The sequence below is a fragment of the Enhydra lutris genome, unplaced genomic scaffold (assembly GCF_002288905.1).
Source record: "Enhydra lutris kenyoni isolate GAN:26980312 unplaced genomic scaffold, ASM228890v2 scaffoldscaffold6, whole genome shotgun sequence".
NCBI classification, from domain to species: Eukaryota; Metazoa; Chordata; class Mammalia; order Carnivora; family Mustelidae; genus Enhydra; species Enhydra lutris.
The window spans coordinates 5,355,219-5,380,265 of record NW_019154090.1 but is presented as its reverse complement, the minus strand read 5'-3'; the positions used below and the strand labels follow the sequence as shown (position 1 = coordinate 5,380,265).

Here is a 25,047-nt window from a genome sequence, read left to right as displayed (position 1 = left end):
CCCCCAAATGGTTCCAAATACCTCTAGATTCTTGGGTGCATGGCGAAGCAAGCTCAGCTGGGAATCTGCTAGAAATATGGATTCTCAGCCCCTCCCCGACCTTCTGAATCTGCATTTTTTTTTTAATTTTTAAAGATTTTATTTATTTGACAGAGATCACAAGTAGGCAGAGAGGGACGAGGGTGGGGGTGGGGGGGAAGAGCAGGATCTCCATCCGAGGACCCTGGGATCATGACCTGAGCCACCCACGTGCCCCTGAATCTGCATTTTATAACAAGGTCCTGCGGGTCTGAAAGCTCCCTGCGGATGCCAAGACTCCTGGTTCGCAGACCACACCGACTAGCCAAGAAGATTCAGCGGACCCCTGCCTCTTTTTTTCCTTCAGAAATCCAGCCACCAGCTGAAATATTTGGAGCTGGCACGTGTGTCTGTGTCTGAACAGCCCCTTCACAGTCTTACGAAACCTTGGACTTCGCAAAAAGTCTTTGGCGTATGTGGCTTCACTTGAACCTAAGAAGTCCCCTCGAAGTCAGGCACCGTTATGCCAATTTCACGGAGGGAAACCGAGGCCCAGGGAGCCCCGGATGGCTTAGGACGCCTCAATCTGCAAACACGAGGTCGGGGTGGGGGCCGGGACCCAGGCTGGCCGACTTCGCCGCCGACCCAGGCAGCGTTCCGTCGGCTTCTCCGAGGATGGCTTTGGACTTAGGTTGGCGGGAATCAGAAATACGCTACACTTTTCAAGAGAAAATACTGACGACCCTCCCTCAGCGGGCTGCGAATTTATCAAAACTGTTGCTTGGCAACAAGCAAGCGGCCCCACCAACTTTCGACCAATCGGCAAATTGCTGGCCCGGGGACTCCTTCTCGGCGTCACTGGCGCTTCTGCGCATGTGCCTTCGCCTCGTGGGCGGGGGAAGCCGTGTTCTTACCTGCCTTCCGGGCGACACAGGAAGTGGTTCCGAGGCGCCTGCGCGGTGCTTGCGCGGTAATTGGGGGAGTTTCCTCCACCGGCGTGAGGGTATTTCGGCCCTTGGGCTTTCGGTGCCCAGCACCTCGCCTTCTCCTCCTCCGTTCCCGAGCGGGTTCGCAGGCTCCCGAGTCCTCCGCGTTGCCCGCCACCGGCTCTCCGCCGCGGCGTGACTCTCAGGTAGGCCCCGCGCCGCCTTCCTCGCTCCCCGCCGCCGTCATGGCGCTTCCAACGCCGCCCGCCCCCCTTCGGGGGAGTGGGCCCCGCGGCGAGGCACCTGGGCGCGAGCCGGCCGGTTAGCGAGCTTCCTTACTGGCCCCTGGGAGGGGCTCTGGGGTCACCCCGCGTCTAACCCCCTCGTCCTTCTGTTGGGGAAACTGAGGCACCGGGAGGGTCACAGTTGATGGCAGCGTCTGTCGTCTCCACTCTTCCCCGTTAACACGTCTGTCTTATCAGACACATGCTCCCACCTCCTCGGAGAAGCCTCCCTTGACCCTTCTTGCAGAAAGGCGTCCGTCCCCTTCGGTCTCCCGCGCTAATCTTCGTTGCACTTTCCTCTGAAACCGGTCTGTTGCTTTGTTTCTGCCCTCCTCCGCCAAGTACTGGCTGTGAACACAGAGACCCGCCGCCCCCGTCAGGTGTCTGTTAAATACCAGCCGCCTTGGCCCAGGCGCCCTGCCGAGGACCGGGCGTATCTTAGAAAGGAGTCCAGACCGCCCTCTGTTCCTGGAGCTGACATTTTCCCGGGGAAGAGGTTGATTGCACACAATTCCAGGTCGTGACCGGTGCTACGAAGAAAACAGGGTGGTGGTATCGCAGGTTGGGTATGTTAAATCAGGAAGGCAGGGGAGCCTCTGAGCAGGTGACCTTTTTGAAAAAGGTAGGTCTAACAGCTTTATTCAAGTACAGCTTACTTGCTGTCACCCACTTAACACTGGGCCTTTTGATGCGTTGGGGAAGTTGAATACAGTTAGGTGAACATCACCCCCAGAGTTTGAGAACATCTCCATCCCCGCCCCCATCCCCCCAGCGTTCTCAGGAGACAACTTTTGAATTGGGATCTGAAGATTCAGACGGAGGCAGCTGGAGGTTTGGGGGAGGGCGAATCATCCCAGGTCGCAGGAACAGATAGTAGGAATGCTGCAGGGTGGGGCTGAGTTTGCTGTGGTCACAGGCGGAAAGGGTGCCCCCAGAGCAGTAGGGCTGGAATGCAGCAAGTGGGGCAGGCGAGGAGATCGCTTGGAGATGTTCTCTGAACTTCTTGAGGGTTCCCCGTGCCCTGTATAGTGTGTGGTCCACATAGGCTGACTAATACGTGAATGACCCTTGCTCTTTCCCTAAATTCATCCCCAGAAGGGACAGAAGAAAGAATTTTCAGCCACCGGGTGTGCGACTGATCTCACTTGGTTTTCATCATTCCTCGAACCGGATGTCAGTGACTCTTTTTGTGGATGAGAAAATCAAGGCTAAATAACCTTCCCAAAGCCACGTAGCTCCTTCCTAGACTCTGACTGCCCAAGCCCTGTTATTCCTCTGTTCACTCGTGCAGTTAACCGGTGCTTCAAGTGCAAGTTCACATTTGAGGCACAAGTAGCTGGCACATACCACTTCCTCTCACAGAGTTGCTTTCCAAGATACTAACATGCTCCGAGCTGTTGCTTTGGCCAGGATATCTGCACTCATTTTGCTCATGAAGTTGGGAATCCCAAGTGCGTTTCCAAAATCCCTGGCAATTTCCCCATTCTGTGTTGTCCAGAACACAATACCAGACCTTTTGGTACCCAGTCACACCAGAGTGGATTACTTCTTAAAACTGCTACAGAGAAATCGCTGAATCTTTGCCAGGACCGATTGCTTTTCTTAGTAACATCCTGCAGAGATAGTGACCTAAGCCAGAGTATAGAAATTATTAAGTAGAAAGTGAACTCTCACTGAGCAGAGACCTGGAGGAGTGGGGCCTTCTGCTGGTTTATTATTACATTCCTGGTGCAAAGCTAAGTGTCTCAAATTATGTAAGAAAGGGGTGAATTTATCTTCTAGCTGATGATTGAAAAGTACTTTGCTGTAATGTATTGGTTTACTAATGGTGACAAATGTAAAAAGGAAATAAGGAAACGATATGGGGGTGTATGGGAACTCTATCTGTACAATTTTCTATATGTCAAAAACTATTCTAAAATAGTACATATTTAAAAAGCACTTTTCGCATTTCTTTTAAAGTTTTTATTTATTTATTTATTTATTTATTTATTTGACATAGAGACAGCATAAGTAGAGCTGCAGGGAGAGGGAGAAGCAAGCTCCCCACTGAGCAGAGAGCCTCACGTGGGATTCGCTCCCAGGGTCCTAACCTGAGCTGGAGGCGGATGTTTAACCAACTGAGCCACCCAGGCGCTCTGGTGATCATTATTTAGATCACTTTGGAAGAGAAAAACCTGACATCAAGTCATTTAGAGTCTTTTTTTCCCTTCTGTGACTTAATTGGCTTTATATTAGCTCTCAGTGATATTGATGACTGAAGAAAAGACCTATCCTTAACATTTTCTATTATTTTTTAGGGCCAAAATGAGTCTGTTTGGGACAACCTCGGGTTTTGGAACTAGTGGGACCAGCATGTTTGGCAGCACAGGCACAGATAACCACAACCCTATGAAGGTACCGCATGAAGCTTCATGGGACTTGTATGAAATTACAAGCCAGGGTTTCCCACAATGAGAGAGATCCAGATAGCTTGGCAGCCTCCTTTGGGGCGAAAGCTCTGAATCTTTGTCTAGCCCACTTTCTCAAACTTGGAGCACAGAGACAGTGTCTCTTGTGCTAGTGTCCTGTCCCCCCGACTTTCTTCACCACTTAAGTTAGCAGGGTGCTTATTAAAATTGTGGATTCCCAGGGCCCAGCCCACAACTGTTGAATGAGAATTTCCTCTGGGGTGGGGTCAGGCCATGACTCTGATTGAGCACTTTAGGGCCAGAGTGAACAAGTGGGCCAGCACGTGGAAATCATCCTGGCCATTCATTGAGAGTGCGGCTTCCGGTCCCAGTAGGGCTAGCCCTTCCACTAGCTTCTTTATTACTCCTATTTTGGATCAAAGCAAGAGAGGTCTAACTCACTTAGTTCTTAGCACAAGGAAAATCCGCCATGAGTGTTCAGTGAGAAGGAAAACAATTTTGAATGAAATCGATGATGCATACATTGTAACGTTGACTTTCCCCCCCCCCAGGATATTGAAGTAACATCCTCTCCTGATGACAGCATTGGTTGTCTGTCTTTTAGCCCACCAACCTTGCCTGGGAACTTCCTTATCGCAGGATCATGGGCTAACGATGTAAGTCTTCCTTACACGCATGTTCTATAAGTCTTATTTCTTTGTATGGGCGGGGTTAGCTTTCCATTTGGTTCCATTCTTTCCCAAGTGAATGAAGCAAAGGTAAAGCTTATTCACGGCCATTCTAAAGAAATCAGTTAGCGGGAGTGGCCCTTCTGAGCAGGCGACTTTGCCTGTCACACTGACGTCTGTTATGAAAGCATGGTCATATGGTCATAGGCCTCACTCAGAACTCCTGCCCTAGTTCAGTGACTTGGCATGGATTTCCACGTCGCAGGTAGTGGCACTGAGAATGACTGTTACCCATGGTGTTATACATAAACTTCGAGGTATCCTGAAAATGTTCTTAAGGCAAATATTAAACTTCTTCAACTTTGGATATGGCACAAATCCTGCAGAGACGTTACACTTAACCTGTTGTGTACAAAAAAGGACAAGAAATCACAGTGCACAAAAGGAAAGATAAAAAACTCTGGTGGAAGAATCAGCAGACATGAAGAGGCTCTTTGTAGGAGTGCAGGTGGCCTGTTAGTGTGAACTTGAACCATTCAGCCACACTCATAAGCAGGTAAACTCAGACTTCCCTGATGGACTCTACCAAGTTAACAAAATGAAAAGTTAAAAAGAATAACACTTGGTCCTAGCAAAAAAAAGCTGAGATCTTCCATGTACCGCTGGTAGGTATGGAAATTGGCACAGCTCTTCTGAAGGTCATTTGGCAGTATCGATCAGAAATCCTTAAGTTTATACCCTGCCTCTCAGTGCTTCCCCTCTGAGGCAGTATTGTACCCCTCTGGGGTAAAGTATTGTACTTCACGTGCGTAACTGAATTAATCTCTTGACAGCAAAAGCACTGTGATCCTGTTGTCCTCTCTTCTGATGCGGAATGTGGAGCTTAGGATTGTAGAGTAGCTGGCCAAGCTCCCGCATCTGAGGGACTGGCCGTCAGGCTGCTGACCTGGCAGTATGGGCCCGGATCTGTATTCCTAGCTACTGTCTGCCACTGCTTCATTGTATTGCATTGTCTTTTTATTTTATTTAAAAGATTTTATTTATTTGTCAGCGCACACAAGCAAGGGCAGTGGCAGGCAAAGGGAGAAGCAGGCTTCCTGCCCACTGAGCAAGGAGCCCAATGCGGGACTTGATTCCAAGACTCTGGGGTCATGACCTGAGCTGAAGGCTGATGCTTTACTGACTGAGCCACCTGGGTGTCCCAGCCTCGTTTTAAAAAGTCTTCATGCTAGTGGAAGTTTTGAAAATTATGATATCAAATAATGTATTTTATGGTATGTTTGTGTGCTGGACTAGCATTTTAAACGTTTTGGGAAAGATTTTTCTGCAACAGAGGGGCAGTGAGGGGATTGAGGAGAGAATAGCAGGAGGAGGAAGGTAGTCATGGTTGAGCAGGTTTGGTTTCTACATGTAGTTTCTGGAAAGACTTCACGTGATTTATTGCTGAAAAACATGAATTGTTTAATGGCAATTCATAATGCAAGGGAGGAAAGTTTCAGTTAAAAGAGTGAAGGTACTCTGTAATCTAGGTTTTTGAAGAAAATATGTGTGCATAGAAACATTGAAAGCACAACACTATTAACTATAGTCTGGTGGGATTAAGGTGATTTTTTTATTTTCCTGTCATATTTATCTCAAGTAAAATGCGTTATGTTTATAATCAGGAAAAACTGTAAAAAAACAGTATTCAGAGAAGAAAGGTAAGTTTCCCCTTTGGTCTTGATTCTCTGAATGGTAATGGATGACATTCTGCTTTAGAAGATAAATACATCTCATAAATGTGATGAATTTATCTGCAGTTTTAGGTGTAAGCAAAAGAAGTTGTATATTTTGATGGCTTGGAAATACAGGAAAATAGCCACTTGAGTAGACTTTCAGTTGCTTCATTATTATTATTTTTTTTAAGTTTATTTACTTTAGAGAGAGAGCATGAGCAGGAGGGGCAGAGGGAGAGCGTCTGAAGCAGACTCCAAGATGACCGCGGAGCCCAGCGCAGGGCTGGGTCCCATGATCCTGAGATCGTGACCTGAGCTGAAACCCTGAGGCGGACGTTTGACTGACTGTGCCACCCAGGTGGCCCTCAATGGCTTTATTCTTCAAGTTAGATAATTAGGTTGATACGAGAAGTTTGTGTATATTTAAGTCGCACACATTAGTTATTAGGTGTTACGTGCATGTAAGATGTCACGAGGTGCTGTGTTTGCATTAATTTTCCATGTCACTCTAGGTTCGCTGCTGGGAAGTTCAAGATAGTGGACAGACTATTCCGAAAGCCCAGCAGATGCACACAGGGCCTGTCTTAGATGTCTGCTGGAGTGATGTAAGTGGCATCCCATTTTTCATATTTTCTACAACATAAAATCACGTGTTATCTGGAGTATGTATATATTTCTACTTTAATATAACCTGAACCACGAATTTTGTGTATTTATACACATTGTTGGGATTCTAAGTTTCTGATTGTCAGTATAATAATGTATTGATATTCGTGGTACAGTTAACGTTAGCATTACTTTATTTGAAAGTTTTTCTTGCATAAAAAGTTCATTATTTTATTGACACATTATCGTAAGCAAATAATTGAATAATTTCTGGAAGCCATTCCTACCTTTCTGCTGTGAATTTATGTCATTTTAAAATGAAAAGTTTAGTATCCACAAAAATAAATCCCAGAGGAAAAAAGAATCATTTTCTGTTAATAGCATTTGAAGTCTTTTGGGTTTTTGGGATTCTCTTTTTCCTCCCAAATCCTGAGCATCAGTAATACAAGCAAATATGTTCAAGTTTATCTGGCTCTGAGCTTTTGTTGTTGACTGGGGAGACTGTAATGAAGAGACCCTTCACAAGGGGGCAGCAGCAGGGAAGGTAAGTGGGGAGCCACGGCAGGAGGCTGTAAGGGGCCCATCGCCTTCCTAAAGGAGGAGCCAGCATGGTGACAGCCCAGCCTTCCTCCCTCCTGCCACTGCTGCCCAATGGCTGAACCCAGCAGAGGCAAGAAAACGGTCAGACAGATGTACGTCCGTGCTGAGGAAGCTAAGCCTCCAGGCCCCTGTCAGGCCTTCTGTGTAATATTAGTCAGGTTCATTAGATAAGAATTGCAGACAATAAAATTGAACCTTTTTAGTGCATAATTCTGTCAGTTTGAAGAGACGCGGAGAGTTGTCACAATACAGAACACCAGCCGCGGATTCCCTCCTGCCCTTCCGTCACATGCTCCTCAGTTCTAGCCGCTGGAAACCACCGATGTGGTTTCTGTCCCTGTGGTTCTGCCTGTCCCAGAGTGTCACGTGAACAGTCCTGTACCGTGTCACCTTGGCGTCTGGCTTCTTTCGCTCTGCACAGCACGCCTGGGACCCACGCAGGTCATTCTGTCAGTCAGTAGTTTGTCCTTCGTGCTGCGCGGTGGCCCGTTGTGTGGCTGTGTCGCCGTTTGTTTGCCCAGCCACCGGGGGAAGGACATTTGGACTGATTCCCATTTTGGTCATTACAAATAACGCCGTTATAAACCGTTGTGTGTTGGGTTTTCTATGAACAAAAGTTTTCATTTCTCTTGGGTGACTATCTCCTAGAGGGATTGCTGTGTCCTATGTCGATTATATGTATAACTTTGTGAGAAATTGCCAGATTCCTCTTAGTTTATGTTGTCATTTTCAGATCTTATTTAATTTATAATTAAATTATAAATTTTGTTTTATTTATAAATCATAAAAAATTTTATGTTTAAATTATAAAATTTATGTGATCTTATTTAATTTATAATTAAGAAATGATTTTCCTATTTATGTTTTGAGGTGGTTTAGGAGCCAGAATTGGCTCCTTTTGTTTTGTTTTGTTTTGTTTTGTTTAGAATTTATTTGACAGACAGAGATCACAAGTTGGCAGAGAGAGGGGGAAGCAGGCTCCCTTCTGAGCAGAGAGCCCAAAGGGGGGCTTGATCCCAGGACCCTGAGATCACAACCCGAGCTGAAGGCAGACGCTTAGCCCACTGAGCCACCCAGGTGCCCCTAGAATTGGCTCCTGTTTTCATCAGTAGCTGAATAGGCTTCTCCGAGCATTTTTGTCATCTGAAAATGTTTGCTTGACCTATCGGATTGGGTTATTATGAGACTAATAATAGATCTGTGAAAACAATTTGAAAAGTGATGCATTTATTGCAGATACAACTTGTTTTTCATTTACATGTGGAAAAGTAGCAACTTGAGTAGGTTGAGAATCTTTCTGATTTTGCTGGTCTTTTTTTAACGACTGGATAACGGACCAGAAGGTAGTTTCTTACAAAGTATAGGATAAGAAGTACAATTAACTGTGATAGGAATGCTGTTGCCCCCATGTTACTGAGTGGCTGTTGGCATTTATAAAAACAAAGCCTGTTTCCTTTCTCCAAGTTGTGCGTCATCTGATGGAGGAATCCAACTTGGTGATGAGGAGTTCTAACGCAGTGAGCAGAGCTCCGAGACGGGCGGGGTGTCCTGGTGCTGGCTTGTAGGGAACATAGAAAGCAACTGTGAATTTTGGGAGGGGTGCCGTGAAGGCCTCACTGAGGAGACGAGTTGAACTGAATCTTAGAAGAGAAGCGAGCCGGATGCCTGGGTGGCTCAGTGGGTTAAGCCTCTGCCTTTGGCTCAGGTCATGATCCCAGGGTCTTGGAATCGAGGCCTGCATCGGGCTCTCTGCTCAGTGGGGAGCCTGCTTCCCTCTCTCTCTGCCTGCCTCTCTGCCTACTTGGGATCTCTGTCCGTCAAATAAATAAATAAAAATCTTAAAAAAAAAAAAAAAAGCAGCGAGCTGTGTGTGCCTGTAACTCTTCGGGCTTTGTGTCATCCAGCCCAGGCCCAAGTTCAGATTGGGGCTCCAGCTTCCTGGCATTTTGACTTTGTCAGGTTACTTAATCTCCCTGTATTTGTTTCCTCCTTTGTAAAATGAAGGTAATAATAATTACAGCAGATGGTATTTAATTACGGAAGTAATTATCAGGCTCTCCTAGGGCACTAAAGCCCTGGGGATATAGTGAAAAGGGAAGTAGGCAAGGTAGGCAAATACCACATTCATGGAACTCCTGGTCTGTCAGGACAGACAGACAGAACTGCAGACGGTAGAACTCTGTGGCAGCGAGACCGCATCTACATGAAGTGACTAGCACAGGCTTAGTTGACAGACTTGTCGGAGGGAGCGTGGTGAATGGCTGAGTCTAGGCCCAGACCCAGACCTGCCCGGCTCCAGAGCCCAGGTGCTGGACCGCCTCCCTCAGAGGCTTCCAGGAAAGGGAGCGGGCTAGCGTGGGAGGTGGGAAGAGTGGTCGGGAGAGGAAGCTACACATGTGACAATAGCACAGAAGCACAAAAGAGCCAGATAACCTTTGAGGCATAAAACCCAAACTTGGTGGAGTTGATTTCTTGGGCGCCGTAGGGACATGGCTTGCCGTGTAGCCATAGCAAGGGGGCGGGGAGCCGCTGGCTGGAGAGCGCTTGTAAATACCGTTTCTCTGCCCTGGCCTTTTGACAGATGAGCCTCCGTGTCTGCACGGCCGCGGATCAGGCACGCTGCTGCTCCGTAGTGCCGACTGCAGCTGGTAGGATGGGCATTTCATAATGACATCGAGAGCCAGTGTGTCGCTCAGTCTCAGGGTAGCCCACGACACACATGGGTATCCTTCTAAGGTTTTATGGAGTTACCTTTACGACTCCGCTGATCAAAAAGCAGATTTTATCTTTTCTTCCAGTTGGAGAACTGGTGAGTTTTTTGGTTTTTTTTTTTTTGTTTTTTTGTAGTGCTCAAGTCACATTCTACTTTTTTTTTTTTTTAATTTTATTTTTTATAAACATATAATATATTTTTATCCCCAGGGGTACAGGTCTGTGAATCGCCAGGTTTACACACTTCACAGCACTCACCATAGCACATACCCTCCCCAATGTCCATAACCCCACCCGCTTCTCCCTACCCCCCTCCCCCCATCAACCCTCAATTTGTTTTGTGATATTAAGAGTCATTTATGGTTTGTCGAACTGGTGAGTTTTATGGGAAGACATTTTTGCTAAGGAAGGATGGCAGTAAATCTTTGAACTTTGAAACCAGAGATGAGATAATTTAGGTCACTGCTTAGCGGACTATGGCCCATTGTCTATATTTGTAAATAAAATTTTATTGGCACACAGCCATGCTCATTCATGTACGTAATGTGTGTGGCTGCTTTCAGGCTATTATGATAGTTACGGAGTTGCAGCAGAGACCTGTAAAGACTAAAATACTCAATAGATGGCCCTTTCCGAAGAAATTTCTAACCACTGGCCTAGACTTCCATTTAGTTTTTTCTCTTTCTAAAAATTACCTTGTGCTGTTTCATGTATGACCAGTTTATGAGTTTTATATTTAAATATTTTTAAGATCACTACACAATGATTGCTAATTTGTTAAGCTGTTCTATAGTTTCCATAGGACCAGTGACTATTGGAAATTAGTGTAGTTTTATGGTGTGCACTTTAGAATGCTGTTAGAGACCTAGCCGCACAAGCGCGTGCTGGTAGCAGATGCACGTGCGTGTGCAGAGAGATTGATGCCCTGACTGTGGCAGAGTGTTCACCACTGGGGATTCTGGGTACAGGCTTTATAGCTGGTCATTGTTTCATTCTTGCAACTTATGGTCAAAAAAAGGCTTGAAATTGGGGTGCCTGGGTGGCTCAGTTGGTTGAGCAGCTGCCTTCAGCTTGGGTCGTGATCCCGACGTCCTTGGATCGAGTCCCATATTGGGCTCCTTGCTCAGCAGGGAGCCTGCTTCTCCCTCTGCCTCTGCCTGCCACTCTTGTCTACCTGTGCTCACTCTCTCTGACAAATAAGTAAATAAAATCTTTAAAAAAAAAAAAAAAAAGGGCTTGGAATTAACCAGAACAAGAAAAAATTGTGTAGGTGGCCCCTGGTACTATATGTGATGCAGGATTTGCAAAAACTACTCTTGGAAGGAAGTCTGGCCCCTGAGAAAGGAGTGGGTCCGGGGCAGGAGTCTTCATTTTCCCTATATAACTTCCCATGCTGTTTGATTTTTTTTCTTTATCCTGTTAATTTGGTATCTCTTAGAAAAATTAATCAGTAATAAAGAAATAGAGCGAAAAATGTGTTTCGTATATGACAGTGGAGTTTATAATACACCGGCCCCCAAATAACTAGAAAAATAAAAATTGCAAAACAAAGCCCGCCTCAAGATGATCAACCTAACGTACAGATAGAAATTGTATACTTTTTTTTCTAGAATGACAGATTTTCTTGATTTTTCTTTTAGGATGGGAGCAAAGTATTTACAGCATCATGTGATAAAACTGCCAAAATGTGGGACCTCAACAGCAATCAAGCAATACAGATTGCACAGGTAATAAACACTGAGTCCAGAAAGGCTGGTGCCTGGGGTGGTGATGAATTTTAAATTCTAATTCTCTAGTATAGAAAACTGCAGTTGACTCTACCAAATCAGTTAGACTTAAGCTTTCCAGAAACCTCTTTAGCATCAGAGTAACACGAAGGTAATAACCATCCTTACTCCTACTGGCATTGCACAGGCGGTCTGTCGTGGATCTTCTGTATGTGTGTAGGAGAGGGGGGCGTCCTAAGGAGTTAGTGCTATCAAAGCCTGTAAAAGACAGACGTTACAGATGGGCCTCAACATTCCTGTGTTTGACGTTCTGATAGCCATGTGTGGCTTGCCTTTTACCAGCTGCATTTGGACACTGGTCCACTACATACCGGGGCTACATACCCCCGGAGCTTTTAGTCTACCAGGAGCAGCAGGCACGAAGGGCAGAAGTAATGAAGCTCAGAGAAGCAAGACCCAGAGGGTCCGACCTGGTTGGGAAGGGCCTCTTGACCCAAAACCATTTTCAGAAAGACCTTGCTTACTCTGGGCTCCCAGTATGAGTGACTGTATTCCAGAAGCATCTCTTTGATCTCTTCATTCACGCCACCTGAGTCAACAGATAAAACTGTACTAGTTATTTCTGAATATCCCTGGGGAGGGACTTCCTTTGACTCTCATTATAGGTAAAATAAAATTAACGTTTGTCAGGATGGAAAGTAGCTATACGTTCTTAGCTGAAATTGAGTGTCAGCGGTCTTTAGGAAGGGCTTGGATGTCCTTTGGTGTTTGGTAGGACCTCAGTATTTCAGTTTGTGCCTTCTCTTTGAGTTTCTAGAACTAAAGGTGCTTAGCACGTAGTTAGTTTATCTTGACCTGTTTTGATTTTGTCTTCTTACAAGCATGATGCCCCTGTGAAGACCGTACACTGGATCAAAGCGCCCAACTACAGCTGCGTGATGACCGGCAGTTGGGATAAGACTCTGAAGGTTTGATACTCCAGTGAGGGGGGCTGCATGGCCTGGCCAGGAATGATGTGAATTCTTACACTGTTGGGATGATAGCTCTGAAATGGTCACTTACTGGGTGTTTTTTTTTTTCTAAATTTTAGTTTTGGGATACACGATCATCAAATCCTATGATGGTTTTGCAGCTCCCTGAAAGATGTTACTGTGCCGATGTGGTAAGGAATTTCTAACTTCATATCTATCCTTTTAAGAGAAATACAGGTTTCTTACCTTGTGACATCTTGCAGTTAGAGGGTGATCTAAAAATCCCTCTCACTTGAATAATGAACACACAGAAGATCTAGTACCGATTTCTGCAGTTACCTTAAATCAGGAGATTTTTGTGCTGCATTTGCCCCCAAATACTAAATACTGATTGTCAGGTTTTTTTGTCATTTGTTATTTGAAGATGTTTGGGAGCCACGTACTATGCGTATATAACAGTTACTGTTACGTAGGAAAGTGGGCACTGACTGTGTGGTGTGGTGTTGGATCTTTGAGGACTGACTGGAAGAGAAACTGAAGAACTTTCTCTCTCCATTTGATTATAAGTCTTTTTTTTTTTTTAAGATCTTATCCATTCATTTGACAGGGAGAGAGATAGTGAGAGAGGGAACACAACACGGGGAGCAGCGGTCGGAGAGGGAGAAGCAGGCTCCCCACTGAGCAGGGAGCCCATTGTGGGGCTCGATCCCAGAACCCTGGGATCACGACCGTAGCCGAAGGCAGACGCCTAACCGTCTGAGCCACCTGGGTGCCCCAGTTTGGTTTTTAAGTCTTAGTTTTGTGCTAACAGCCAGTAATTCCACTTTTAGGAATTTATCATGAGAAAAATAAAGACGCAGATGGTCTTTGTTCTGTATAATGTAATGAAAGCTTGGATGTGGCCTGATGAGCCCACAAGTGCGTTTAAATGAGCTCATTTGAGGGGATATTGGACAGCAGCTGCTGGTATTCTTGGACAGCACGCCTCGCATGAAGGTATAAAGTACACAGGAGCGGACGTGCGCACATACACATGCGTGACGCTCACACGCGCCCCAGAGGAGAACGCAACATGTTAATGGCAGTCAGCCTTTGGAAGGGTGGTGTAGGTGCTCTTCATTTCTTCTCTATTCCTCTGTATTTTTTTTTTTTTTAAAGATTTTATTTTTATTTATTTGACAGAGATCACAAGTAGGCAGAGAGTCAGGCAGAGAGAGGGGGAGGCAGGTTCCCTGCTGAGCAGAGAGCCCGATCCCAGGACCCTGGGATCATGACCTGAGCTGAAGGCAGAGGCTTTAACCCACTGAGCCACTCAGGTGCCCCATATTCCTCCGTGTTTTTTAAAAAATAATCCTGTGTTTTATAGTTTTAAAAAATTAGGCTTTTAAAAATGCACGTTCTACTTTGAAATAATTATTGCCCTAGGTTTTCCTGAAGAGTATTGTGGTATCATTGGATTTTTAAACTTAAGAAAATTCAGACTTACTTTTCTGAGTCTAAAAACACGGATCTGATATTTTGGTATTAAAAGAAAATAACACTTGCCTTCATTTTAAGCATGTCTTTGCTTTCCTCTGTTCCCTAGATCTACCCTATGGCCGTGGTGGCCACTGCAGAGAGAGGACTGATTGTCTACCAGTTAGAGAACCAACCGTCCGAGTTCAGGAGGATAGAGTCTCCACTGAAGCATCAGGCGAGTCACCCGTCTGTTCAGGAAGCACGTGCTTACTGGGTGTCATGCGCAGTTCAGGGCCTGTGTGGGCAGCACCGATGTGCTTTCAGACACCGAGAAGTGTTTTCGAAGGAGTCAGTTTAAGGATACAAGTGCACGTATTTTGTGAGCAGATACTGTCCAGCCCTGGAGGAGCCTGACTTCTCTGTCATCTCGCTGCTGTATACAGCTGTGGGCTCCGCGATGGGCTCCGTCGGGTCCTAGCGCCCAGCCTTAGCTCTGCCTTTGTGGGGCCTACACACCACCAGGCTTCTCCCTGCAGTCTCCCCGCTGCCACAGACTCTTAGATTTTCTTCACTCTCTTCTCACTCCTAGGCTAGGCTTTCCCTCCTCTAGCCTTTGTCTCAGCAGATCAGCTCAGCTCCTACTTGGAGAACATCGTGGTGGGGAACTGCTTGTCTTCTTCCTGGGGAATCTAGGAGTCTGCCTGCACCTGTGTCTTTCCCTGCCTTACTCCTGCTGGTTAGGTGAGGTCTGTGCTCTGTGAAGGCCCGTGTTGTGGTGGGGCTCTGTGGTTGACCTCCCCCCGACCCCCGGTGTCTGGACACTTGCCGCAGCCCCCCCCCCAGCACTACTAGCACGGACTCGTGCTCCGGTCTCATTTGTTCTCGAAAACACTCTTGCCCTACACCCTCCGATGCCACCTGGACCCTTTTCCTTTGCAGTGAAGCATCTCACGTGAGCTTTCTTAGTTTCCTTACCTCCCACTCATTTCTCACCCGATTCCGTTGAGGCTTCTGCCCCAGTGACTCCAGTGACACTGTTTTTGCCTTGGCCTCTGATGACTTCCTCATCCGTAATTCCAGTGGACGCTGAGCAGCCCTCATCTTAGCTTAGCAGAGCAGCTTTCACGACTGTTCTTATCTGTTCTTAAACACCCTGTCCCTGGCCTCTGTACTGCCCACCTCTTACCCCCTGCCTCTCCGTGGCTGCTTTGTCTTCCTGGCCGGTTCTCGCTGCACGTTGGGGTTCCCCAGGCCTCTGCCCTTGCCTGCCGCCCTCTCTACTGAAGCAGAATCCCATCCCTGTCCTCGCTGTCATGTAGGCATACCTTGTGGGCGGGGGACCCAGATCCCCAAAAGACCTCGCCTCTGGGATCCCTAGAGGGACACCCATGGTCTGACAGCTCCTTTGCATGTCTCCCAGCATCTCAGCCCAGCAGTATCCCACATCAAACCTGGGACCACTTCCTGCAGGTCTTGAGATGTTACCTCTCGTCAGGCTTCTCCCTTACTGCTTTCCCCAAGACTGTGTGTGTCTTAACAGAGCTACGCATACATGTTTTACATGTCCTGCCTCGTGTTGGCACTGGAATGTCAACCCAGGGGAGGCAGGGATCTCTGTTTGTTGCCTCCTCGTCCCCAGCTCCTGGGACCAGGTCTTGTGCATGGAAGTTTTCTGCAAATGTTTGCTGAGTGAACAAACAGCCTTAACCTGCTCCTGCCTGCCACCCTCAGCCGCCTCTTCCCCATGTGCTCTGCATCTCAGGAGACGGGACCCCCACCTGCTCTTGTCTGAGCTGGAAATCTGGAAGTCATCCTTGATCTGCTCCCCTCCTTTTCTCCTGTCTCACTGGTCTCCAGGTTCCCTTCTGCTCTGCAGGTGTTTTGGAATCTGTTCATTTCCCTCCTGCCTCATCTAGTCCGAGTCCCTTGCGTGACTAAGAGCTTAGATCTTGGCCCTCCTTTGGTCCGCTCCTCATGCGCGTCAGGGAGCTCTTACAATGGCACATCTGACTTTCCCACACCTGTGCTTAAAAACCCATCACCGACTCCTCATTTCCCTTTGGGTAAATCCCAGATTCCTTGACAAAACCTAGTGTGACTGCCTTCACCACCAGCTGCCTGCGCCAGGCATCCTGGCCTTTGATTTGCCGAGGCAGGGCCTCAGCATTTGCGTAGGGCCACTGTGAGGTTGTGTTCTTGTAAACGGTGCCCCAGGGGAGTGCAGTTTCCCGGTCTCTGTGCTGAGCATGGGAGGCACAGTCATGGTTCCTGGTGACTTACAGGCTTTTGCCTCTTTTCATTAATGTTTTTTCCACTCACAAAAGTAATGGACTTGTTCAAAAAAAGGCAAATGCGGGACACCTGGGTGGCTCAGTTGGTTAAGCAGCTGCCTTCGGCTCAGGTCATGATCCCAGTGTCCTGGGATCGAGTCCCACATCGGGCTCCTTGCTCGTCAGGGAGCCTGCTTCTCCCTCTGCCTCTGCCTGCCATTCTGTCTGCCTGTGCTCGCTCTCTCTCCCTCTCTCTCTCTGACAAATAAATAAATAAAATCTTTAAAAAAAAAAAAAAAGGCAAATGGTATAGAAATAGAGCTAGCATGTATTTTTCCATTTACTTAGGAAATTTGTGAGCTTTAGCAAGCGTCGCAGTAACAGAAACTGCTCTCTATCTCCATCTTCTGTGGCTTCGTCCCCAGGCTCTGACCTTGCCCCCATGCTTCCTGAACTCCTCACGGAAGATAAGACCTCAGTTTGGGTAGGGTGGGTAGGCCTCTGGAGGAGGCCAGGTCGTCACACTGGAAGGTGGGAGTGAGCACCCAGGCCCTGGCCTCCGCCCCTGGCAGCTGGGTCTCGGGCTCTTTTGTGGGACCCTCTGTAGAGTTCGGGAGAACCCTCGTTTGGGTCCCGAGACTCAGTGTTAGGTCAGGTGCAGCGTGTTGCTTCTGCATAGTGTGGTCCCAGTTTAGAAAGTCCTGGCCACGTCCACTGTCCCATGTGACCTTTGTTTCCCTGCGATCACCGGGCAGATGCTGTTTCCTTTCTCCGTGAGGGGAAGCCGAGGCCCAGACACACTGGGCGAGTTGCTGCAGGGTGTCCCTCTGGTTAGTGGTGGGCTGTGAATCGGGCCAGCGCCAGAATAGGACCTGGCGGGATTCCGGGGGACGTGTGCACTGCTGGGGGGACGGCAGGGCCCTTGCGAGGACAAAGGCCAAGCAGGGGCAGACACAGCACGTGCTCTGGATTTTGTTCATAAAGTCGCAGGGCTGAGTACAGGTAGTTTCTCAAAAGGTAGAAAATATTGCTTGGTAGGGAACTAGAAATAACATGTCGCGTTTATATAATGTGTTTCTGGTTCTTCTGAAACCCAAAAATGAGGTGGATGTTATGTACCTCCACTTGGTTATGAAGTCTTGTATCTTACTTTGTGGTAACACACTGTGTTGTTTTTTTTTCTTTTAAATCGTAGCATCGATGTGTGGCTATTTTTAAAGACAAACAGAACAAGCCGACTGGTTTCGCCCTGGGAAGCATCGAGGGGAGGGTTGCTATTCACTACATCAACCCCCCAAATCCGTAAGTGGGCTCGGTTCACTTGGCGAATTTTCACTTGAGACTTGTTCAGAATGGAAAACTCATTTGAGCCTTTGCTTTTCAGCGCCAAAGATAACTTTACCTTTAAATGTCACCGCTCGAACGGAACCAATACCTCAGCTCCTCAGGACATCTATGCGGTATGTTTTTAGAAACTTCAACTTTGAGATTTAGAAACTAGACTTGGAGGTGGGTGGCTGAGTCATTACGGGCCGGGAAAGCGCCCTCTGTCATCGTGCCTGTTCACGGGCAGAGACCGATGGCTTACGTTGCAGATGCTGGTCTTCTGTTTTTGTGACACATTGGCCATCTTTGCTGTCTGTGTGCTGCTGCTGGGTGCGAGCGGACGGCTCTCTCAGGAGGGCCTTCCCTCTCCTCCTGAGCACTGCCCGGCCGCTCCGACACTTCACTGAAACTGAGCAAGAAAAGGCGCTTTCCTGAGGTCCACTGCTTGGCGTCCTGGCTGGCTGCATACTTGTTAACTTCTGCGGCCTTGTGTTTGTAACAAGGGACGCGATTCGGTTCTGGGCTCCCAGTGGATCCGGGAGCGCGGCTAGTTCCTCCGTGCTCCGCGGGCGGCCGGCGCGTTCTGTTTCCGGAGTGAAGCAGGAGGCGTGTCGCTACAAACCTGGTTTCTCCTCCCTCCTCCACCGCTCATCGTGCGCATGTGAATCTTGCAGGTAAATGGGATCGCGTTCCATCCTGTCCACGGCACGCTTGCCACGGTGGGGTCGGATGGCAGATTCAGCTTTTGGGACAAAGATGCCAGAACGAAACTAAAAACCTCCGAACAGCTCGACCAGCCGATAGCGGCTTGCTGCTTCAATCACAACGGGAACATATTCGCCTACGCCTCCAGCTACGACTGGTCAAAGGTGAGCGTCCCCGGGCCTGCTGGGCGCACTGAGGCAGTGCGCCGGCTCTGCATTCGGAAGGCCTGGGCTTGAGTTGTGACTCTTCTCTGGACCTGCCAAGGTCACCGTCCCATCCCTGCAAAGGGGCATAGCCGGCCTTCCTCACAAGGTGTGGGGACTCAGTCATACCTGTGGAGCCTTTTTCCTGGGAACCTGACCCTGGGAAGCGTCTGGTCATGCAGAGAGACTCCAGGAGGCTCCAACTCCGTCAGGGAGGCCCAGGGCGGCGGTCAGAGAGTGAGGGGGCGCGGTGGGGCCAGGTCATGAGGCTTTCGCTGGAGAAATTGCTTCTTTTTCTATTATCTGGAAGAGGGGGTTAGGGGCCGACAGGCTTGTAGCTGCATTTTTGGGGCCTCCCAGCGTGGTGGTAAGGGGAGCAGACCCGGGACTGGGGCTCCAGGCCGCTGACTGACAGCCCCAGTGTTAGCTTCTCAGCAGCTGGGTCTCCTGGATCGTTTGTTCATTTTTCTCGTGCCACCCCCAGCCCCCTCTCCGCAGCAGCCTTCCAGACTTTTCCCTGCTCTGCCCTTGCTGCCCAGGTTCCTGACTGGTGAGGTCGCCGGCCTCACCCAGAAAGGCTTTGCCCTTCTCAGTGTCTTTCCCTTTCATCCGCACGCGTGCCCGTCTGCCCTGCCATCTCCTTCCGCCCGCCTCCTGCTCCAGACTCCCTGGCGCCCCTCCGTTCTCTCTTCCTGCGAGCACCTTCTCTGCCTGCCCACTGGCTCCTCGTCCGTCTATAGGACACAGCAACGCCTGCGGCTGTGCCAGGGCTGTAGCTGAGAACCCTTGTTCTCCCCGACCGACGACCACGGCAGCGGGCTTGGCACCTGCTACCTTCCGTTCCTTTGGCTGCCTCCTGGGGGCCGCCCTTCCCCGTCAGCTTTGAGCTGACTGGTTCGTCTTGGGGTTCTCCCAGCGCAAACCAGTGACCCTTCGGTCTCTGACTTGGTTCCCGAGCTCGCCCTCCACTTCCTCCCAGAATCCCCGTCCCGGCTGTGTGAACGCGCGGCCCTCCCGGAGCGCCTTCCCTTAGGAGGTGGAAGGCCAGTGACTCCGCCCGCGCGTGCTCTAGCCTCCAGGCTCGCTGCCTCTCCTGGGTCCCCCTTTGAGTCCATCACTGTCCGCTCACTGGGCGTCTCGGCATCACCTTTGGTTCTCTGTCTCTCAGAAGCGCGGGGCAGCGGCCCTGTCTGGTGGCTTTAGCGGCAGTACCCCTGCCTGCCCGGCCTCCGCACCCGAGCCCCCTCCCGCCAGGGCTGAGCTGATGCGGGCCGGGCAGCGGAGCGGTGTTTCTGGAAGCTGCTTTGCCGAGGTGCCCCGGGGGAGCAGTGCGCGTGCATGGTGGGTGCGTTCGGTGTCTGTCTGTACCCAGCAAACCATCGCCACAGCCCAGATAACCTTGTTGTTTAAGATCACAGTTTTAGCCCCCCTAGAAGTTTCCACGCGTGTTGCCGCCATTCTGCCCCCGACACACACACGACCCTCAACCTTCCTGTCATTGTAGATGAGCTTGCGTCTTCCAGAACTCTATGTCAGAGGAGTTCTGCACTACGTGCTCTCTCTGGCGTGGCTGCGTTCACCCTGTGTAAGGATGGTGGCGTCCGCCCCGGCGCTGAGTGGCCCCGCTGCCAGGCGGTCCGAGGGGCCGGTGCGCCACGTGTGTGTCCGCCCGCCTGTGGCAGCCACATGTGCAGCTTTTGCAAAGGATCCCTGGTCCGGTCCTGCCGAGCTGGGGCTGGAGCAGGCTGTGGCCGGGACCTTGGCTCTCCACACGGGGCCTGCCCTAGTCCACGTGCCCAGGCCCCGGCTGCCTGGGGCTGCACCCCCCACCCCGCTCCCTGCCTCCCGTCCGGTGCCGCTCAGGGCGCTGCGTGGTGTGGGCAGTGGCGAACTGGAGTGGGCTGGACGAAGGGAGAAGGCGCGTTGCTACGAGCGCCGCCGGACGGTTAATGTCAGCTTACACTTGGAGTTACTTACGTCGTAATGTTTTTCGCTTAAAAAGAGTTGGTTTGCGAATTTCACACTGTTCCTGGTTTAAGGACAGTTCTCTTGGGCATAAAATTGCGATCACAGGGGATGAAAGGTTGCTGCGACGGTCCTCTGACACCTGAGGTGCCCGTTGCTCTGCCGTGCCAACCGCCCCCTCCGCTGTCCTGTCCCTGTGGATGCCAAGAGCTGCTGAGGCCGCTGTTGCTCTTCCCTGGGGGATGATGCTTGAAGGCCTCAGTTCGCCCTTCATGGTCCTTCTTTGTCCATCCTGGTCCCGATTTCCAGGCTCCCCGAGACTCGCACGGCTCCCCTCCCACCTCCCCATGGAGGGCAGACCCACTGACCACCACATGTACTTGCACTTGTCTCTGGGTCCGTGTGGGCCGGCTTGCTCCTGCGGCGGTCACGTTGGCATTGAAGTGGTGAGGGGTTAACGAGGCTCAGCTCTGAAAAATACGTAAAAGCTCATGCCTCTGAGTGGGTCAGCGAAGACAGATTTCCACCGAGTCCTTAACCTTTCCTCTGAAACCAAAGTTTAAATTTGTTTAACGTTTTGGCTTTTCTGTCCCTCCATAAACCTGTTTTGTTCTCCCAGATACGTTATTTTGTGTACGTAGCACAGGACTTGGCATATACAAAGTGCCCATAAAATGCTGATTTTTACTCTTTAATGATAAGATTGTTGTGTGTGTTTTTCTCCCCCCTTAGGGACACGAATTTTATAACCCCCAAAAGAAAAATTACATTTTCCTGCGTAATGCAGCCGAAGAGCTAAAACCCAGGAATAAGAAGTAGTGGCCCGAGACTTCTGGGTTGTCCAGAGTTGTTTCCTCTCCACTCTGCCTCGTCTTTGTACGGATTCGGGTCCCAGTGTTTGGTAGGTTGTCAGCCCTGGATGTGGACTCACGCCCTGGAGAAAATGTCCTCGATCTGCAGTCAGGAGCCCCGCCGGCCACGATGACTGTCTGTCCATTCCACTGCCTGTTACAGATTTCTTCTGTGACTCCACGGGGACTGAAATGATTCTAGAAGTTAGACTCCTGTGGCCGACTACCACGTATTTTGCCGTGCTTCATTCAGCCGCGTGTGTTCGAGAACATTGGGAAACATCCTGTGAGCACTGTACTGTATTTTGTAATAAAATATTTTGAAGATTGCCTGCTAAGCTCCCTTTGTGTGTCTCTCCCCCTCCTGCCCCCTAAGCTCTGAAGTGGCCATCCTGTCCCACAGCGTCCTGGGTTTTGATTTGTGATTGGAGCCACTCTTGGGGACATGCAGTAGCCTTGCCCCTTCGAGAGGGCATCCTGAGCTGTGCCCGCCGCGTGGAGCGCCTAGTGGTAGCGGCGAGCAGAGGCTGGATGTGTGTTTCTCTTGCTTCCTTCGTGCCATCTTTAACCTCCCCAGTGGTTTTGGCTCTGCTGGGCAGAGGTCCCCGTGGCCAGAGTGGGGCCTGCCCCGTGTGCTGAGGTGCAGGCCTTTGTGCACAAGCCCGAGCGGGTGATGTTTGTATGGCCCTCAGGTTAGGACCCGAGCCCTCTGTGCCCGGTGCTGTTCAGTCGTGCCCCAGTACTGGTAGCTATTTTTATTCCGTGTCATTGAGAATTCTTGATTGGTAAGTATCCGAAATGAAATTCAGCTTAACATTTGACTTTTGAGTCTGTTGTGTTTTTAACCCTGTGATCCCAAATGCTGCTTAACGCTTTACTGTTCGGGGCTGGTACGTAAACTTGCTGAGTTTGGAAATCTGCCTTTGACAGTGTTGTAAGTTGTGTTTGCCTTCTCATGAAAAGCAACGAAAATAAAATTTTCTACTGGAAGAGATTGCCTGCACTGAATGGTTTAAATTCTTCGGTAGTCCGATCACAAGTAAAATCAGACTCATTAACTATTCCGTTCTATCTTTTCGGATGAAAATGTATTTTTTGAGAGAGAAGGGCGGGTGCACTGGTGAAAAAAAAAAAGCCTGAATTTTCAAGTTACTTATTTACACTTCACTCCATGAATCAGCCCTGTGCTTGTGGGGAAGGGAGGGCAAGCAGGACCACTGTTCTCTCTCTGAGTCGGCGCAGGTACCCCAGTAGTTGGCTTTGCTGGCACGGAGGCAGGTCTGTGAGCACTGGTTTAGCTGTGGTTTCGTAATGCTCTTTACAAGCTAGTGACTGGTAATGCTCGAAAGGAGACCTCGAAATCATGAGTCTAAACCAGGAGCTTTGCAGTGTTCTTTTCCAAGACTGGGCCTCACCACATCACCAAGGGGGTAGGTAGTTTGTGCCATTGGTTAATTTAAAACATTGGCCAGAGTCCATTTACCAAAGTTACCCTTGTTGGGGTACCGGAAACCAGGAGTGAGGGAGCTCCTTGGTGCCCACAGGGATGTGAACCCTGATAGATGGGGCCAAGGCTCATTTCTCCAGCTGTCCAGAACCTAGAGCATAAAAGCCTGCTATGGGTTTACTCGCAATGAACCAGGAAATATTTGTTGAAATTGCTGAACTACTTAAGATTATTTCCATGTTTTCTAAAACGATGTGGAGTCTGAGGAGTTCTCCATCTTAAAGATCACCCCTGCAGGAACCCATACTACACGCTGCTTGTGAATTTGCCAGCATCTTCTGGTTCAGAAAGATACAAGAGTAATCTCGATGGCCTTAATAAAAGATAAGTCATTGTGCCATTAAAGATGGATATCCATGGAGCGCCTGCATGGCTCAGTCGGCTAAGGGTCTGCCTTGGGTTCAGGTCATGATGTCAGGGTCCTAGGACCTAGTACCGTATTGGCTTCTCTGCTCACGGGAAGTCTGCTTCTCCCTTTCATTCTCCCTCTGCACATGCTCCCTCGCTCGCTCACTCTCTCAGATAAAAGCTTAAAAAAGATTTACACCCGGTTAAAACCAGAGGTCCCACTCTCCTGGAAAGAAGGGTGCATAAGCTTCGTGGAGAAGACAGGCTGTCTTGTTCACTTAGGTTTTCCAACACTTTACCATGAAAATTACTGAACGTGTCGGGAGTGTCTCCAGCTTCACAGTGAATACATACCCACCAGCCAGATTCTGAAGTTAACAGGTTGCTTTCGCGTGATGTCTCCACTTGGTTTTCCTAGGCCTTTGCTCTGCTCTGCTCACGATGCCACACCTGGCAGTAACCATGGGCACAGCCTGGCAGTGAGAACTCACAGGAAAGGAGGCAGAGCTCAGAGGCAGGGCCGAGCAGGTGGGAGTCGTGGGCAGCAAGGCCACCTCTGTTCCTGCATGTTTGGTCCCACCACGTGTTCTGGGAGACAGACCCCAAAGTGGCCTGGAAACGTGGTGCTCTGTGTGCGGGTCTGCGAGCTGCTCCAGAGTCCGCTGCCGTCATCAGAGGGGCCTCCCGAACCCTGCCTGGCCGACGCATGTGAGGGGCGGCTTGGTCTATCCTGGGCCTGGACGCGAAGGCTGCCACGGTGGGACCTGGTAGAACAGGGTGAGCGGCCAGCTCGTGTCCTCGCCCTTCCTCCCGAGAAGCGGGATTCAGTCGCATGAGGAGCTGCTCAGGCGCCTGCTGGGGTGTTTCAGGGCCGGTTCCCGGGCAGCTCCCCAAGCACTCATCCAGTCACCATTTTCACCGTGATTTTCTCATTTTTCTTTAAGTCAATCCACTTCTTTTTTTTTTTTTTTAAGATTTTATTTATTTACTTGACAGAGATCACAAGTAGGCAGAGAGGCAGGCAGAGAGAGGAAGGGAAGTAGGCTCCCTGCCGAGCAGAGAGCCCGATGCGGGGCTCGATCCCAGGACCCTGGGATCATGACCTGAGCCGAGGGCGGAGGCTTTAACCCACTGAGCCACCCAGGCGCCCCAAGTCAATCCACTCTTTTTTTTTTTTCTTTTTCATTCAACCAAAATGTGATTTTCCTTTGAAGGAGGGGCTCTATGAGAAATTACCAAACACACGAGGAACACAGAAGTCAGCATTTTCCGGACTAATTCGTGATCACGGTGGTGAAATGAGTGTAGTTGTTGCTACCAGTGCCTTTTTAACGGAGCTCCAAGACTGCATTAAAATAGACACGTTTCCCCACCTCACACAGTGATGGTAGGCATCACTGCTTGCTCGACGGGCTACCATTCTGTGTGTCTGTATGGGTCTACACGTGTATGTGTTACAGACCTCAGTCATGTCGTGGACTGGGGCTTTCCCCCGTCATGTCTTACGTGGCTGAGGACAGGTAACACTGCCACGTGTAAGGGTCATGACTGCTTCCTTGCACTTCCCCCCAGATGGGAGAAGGACTGTCTATGGACTGTAATAGGACCTTTGAAATACCCGTATAGCATTGTACGGAGTTAAGGACGTGGACTGCCTGCCTCGCAGTCCTGCCCTGGGACCGTGAGCATGTGATTTCTACTTCTCTGAGCCCCAGGGACCTCATCTGTAGAACGCGAGACATTAAATACATTCGCCAAAGATTGGTGAGAGTGTTC

General features: G+C 49.4%; 1 protein-coding gene across 2 annotated transcripts; it reads left to right on the top strand.

Moving 5' to 3' along the window:
• Positions 1-941: 941 nt before the first annotated feature.
• On the top strand, positions 942-21,746 carry LOC111141667 (ribonucleic acid export 1). Of its 2 annotated transcripts, XM_022494405.1 has the most exons (12): positions 942-1,150; positions 3,529-3,625; positions 4,191-4,295; positions 6,535-6,627; positions 11,581-11,667; positions 12,549-12,635; positions 12,758-12,829; positions 14,224-14,331; positions 17,562-17,668; positions 17,751-17,826; positions 18,367-18,561; positions 21,298-21,746. In XM_022494405.1, exons 2-12 carry the CDS (start codon positions 3,536-3,538, stop codon positions 21,382-21,384), a joined length of 1,107 nt encoding a protein of 368 aa, XP_022350113.1. In that variant the 5' UTR covers positions 942-1,150; positions 3,529-3,535; the 3' UTR covers positions 21,385-21,746. The 2 variants fall into 2 exon arrangements, with proteins under 2 accessions (XP_022350113.1, XP_022350112.1); XM_022494404.1 differs by lacking the exon at positions 942-1,150 and having other exon boundaries at positions 3,527-3,625.
• Positions 21,747-25,047: the final 3,301 nt, after the last annotated feature.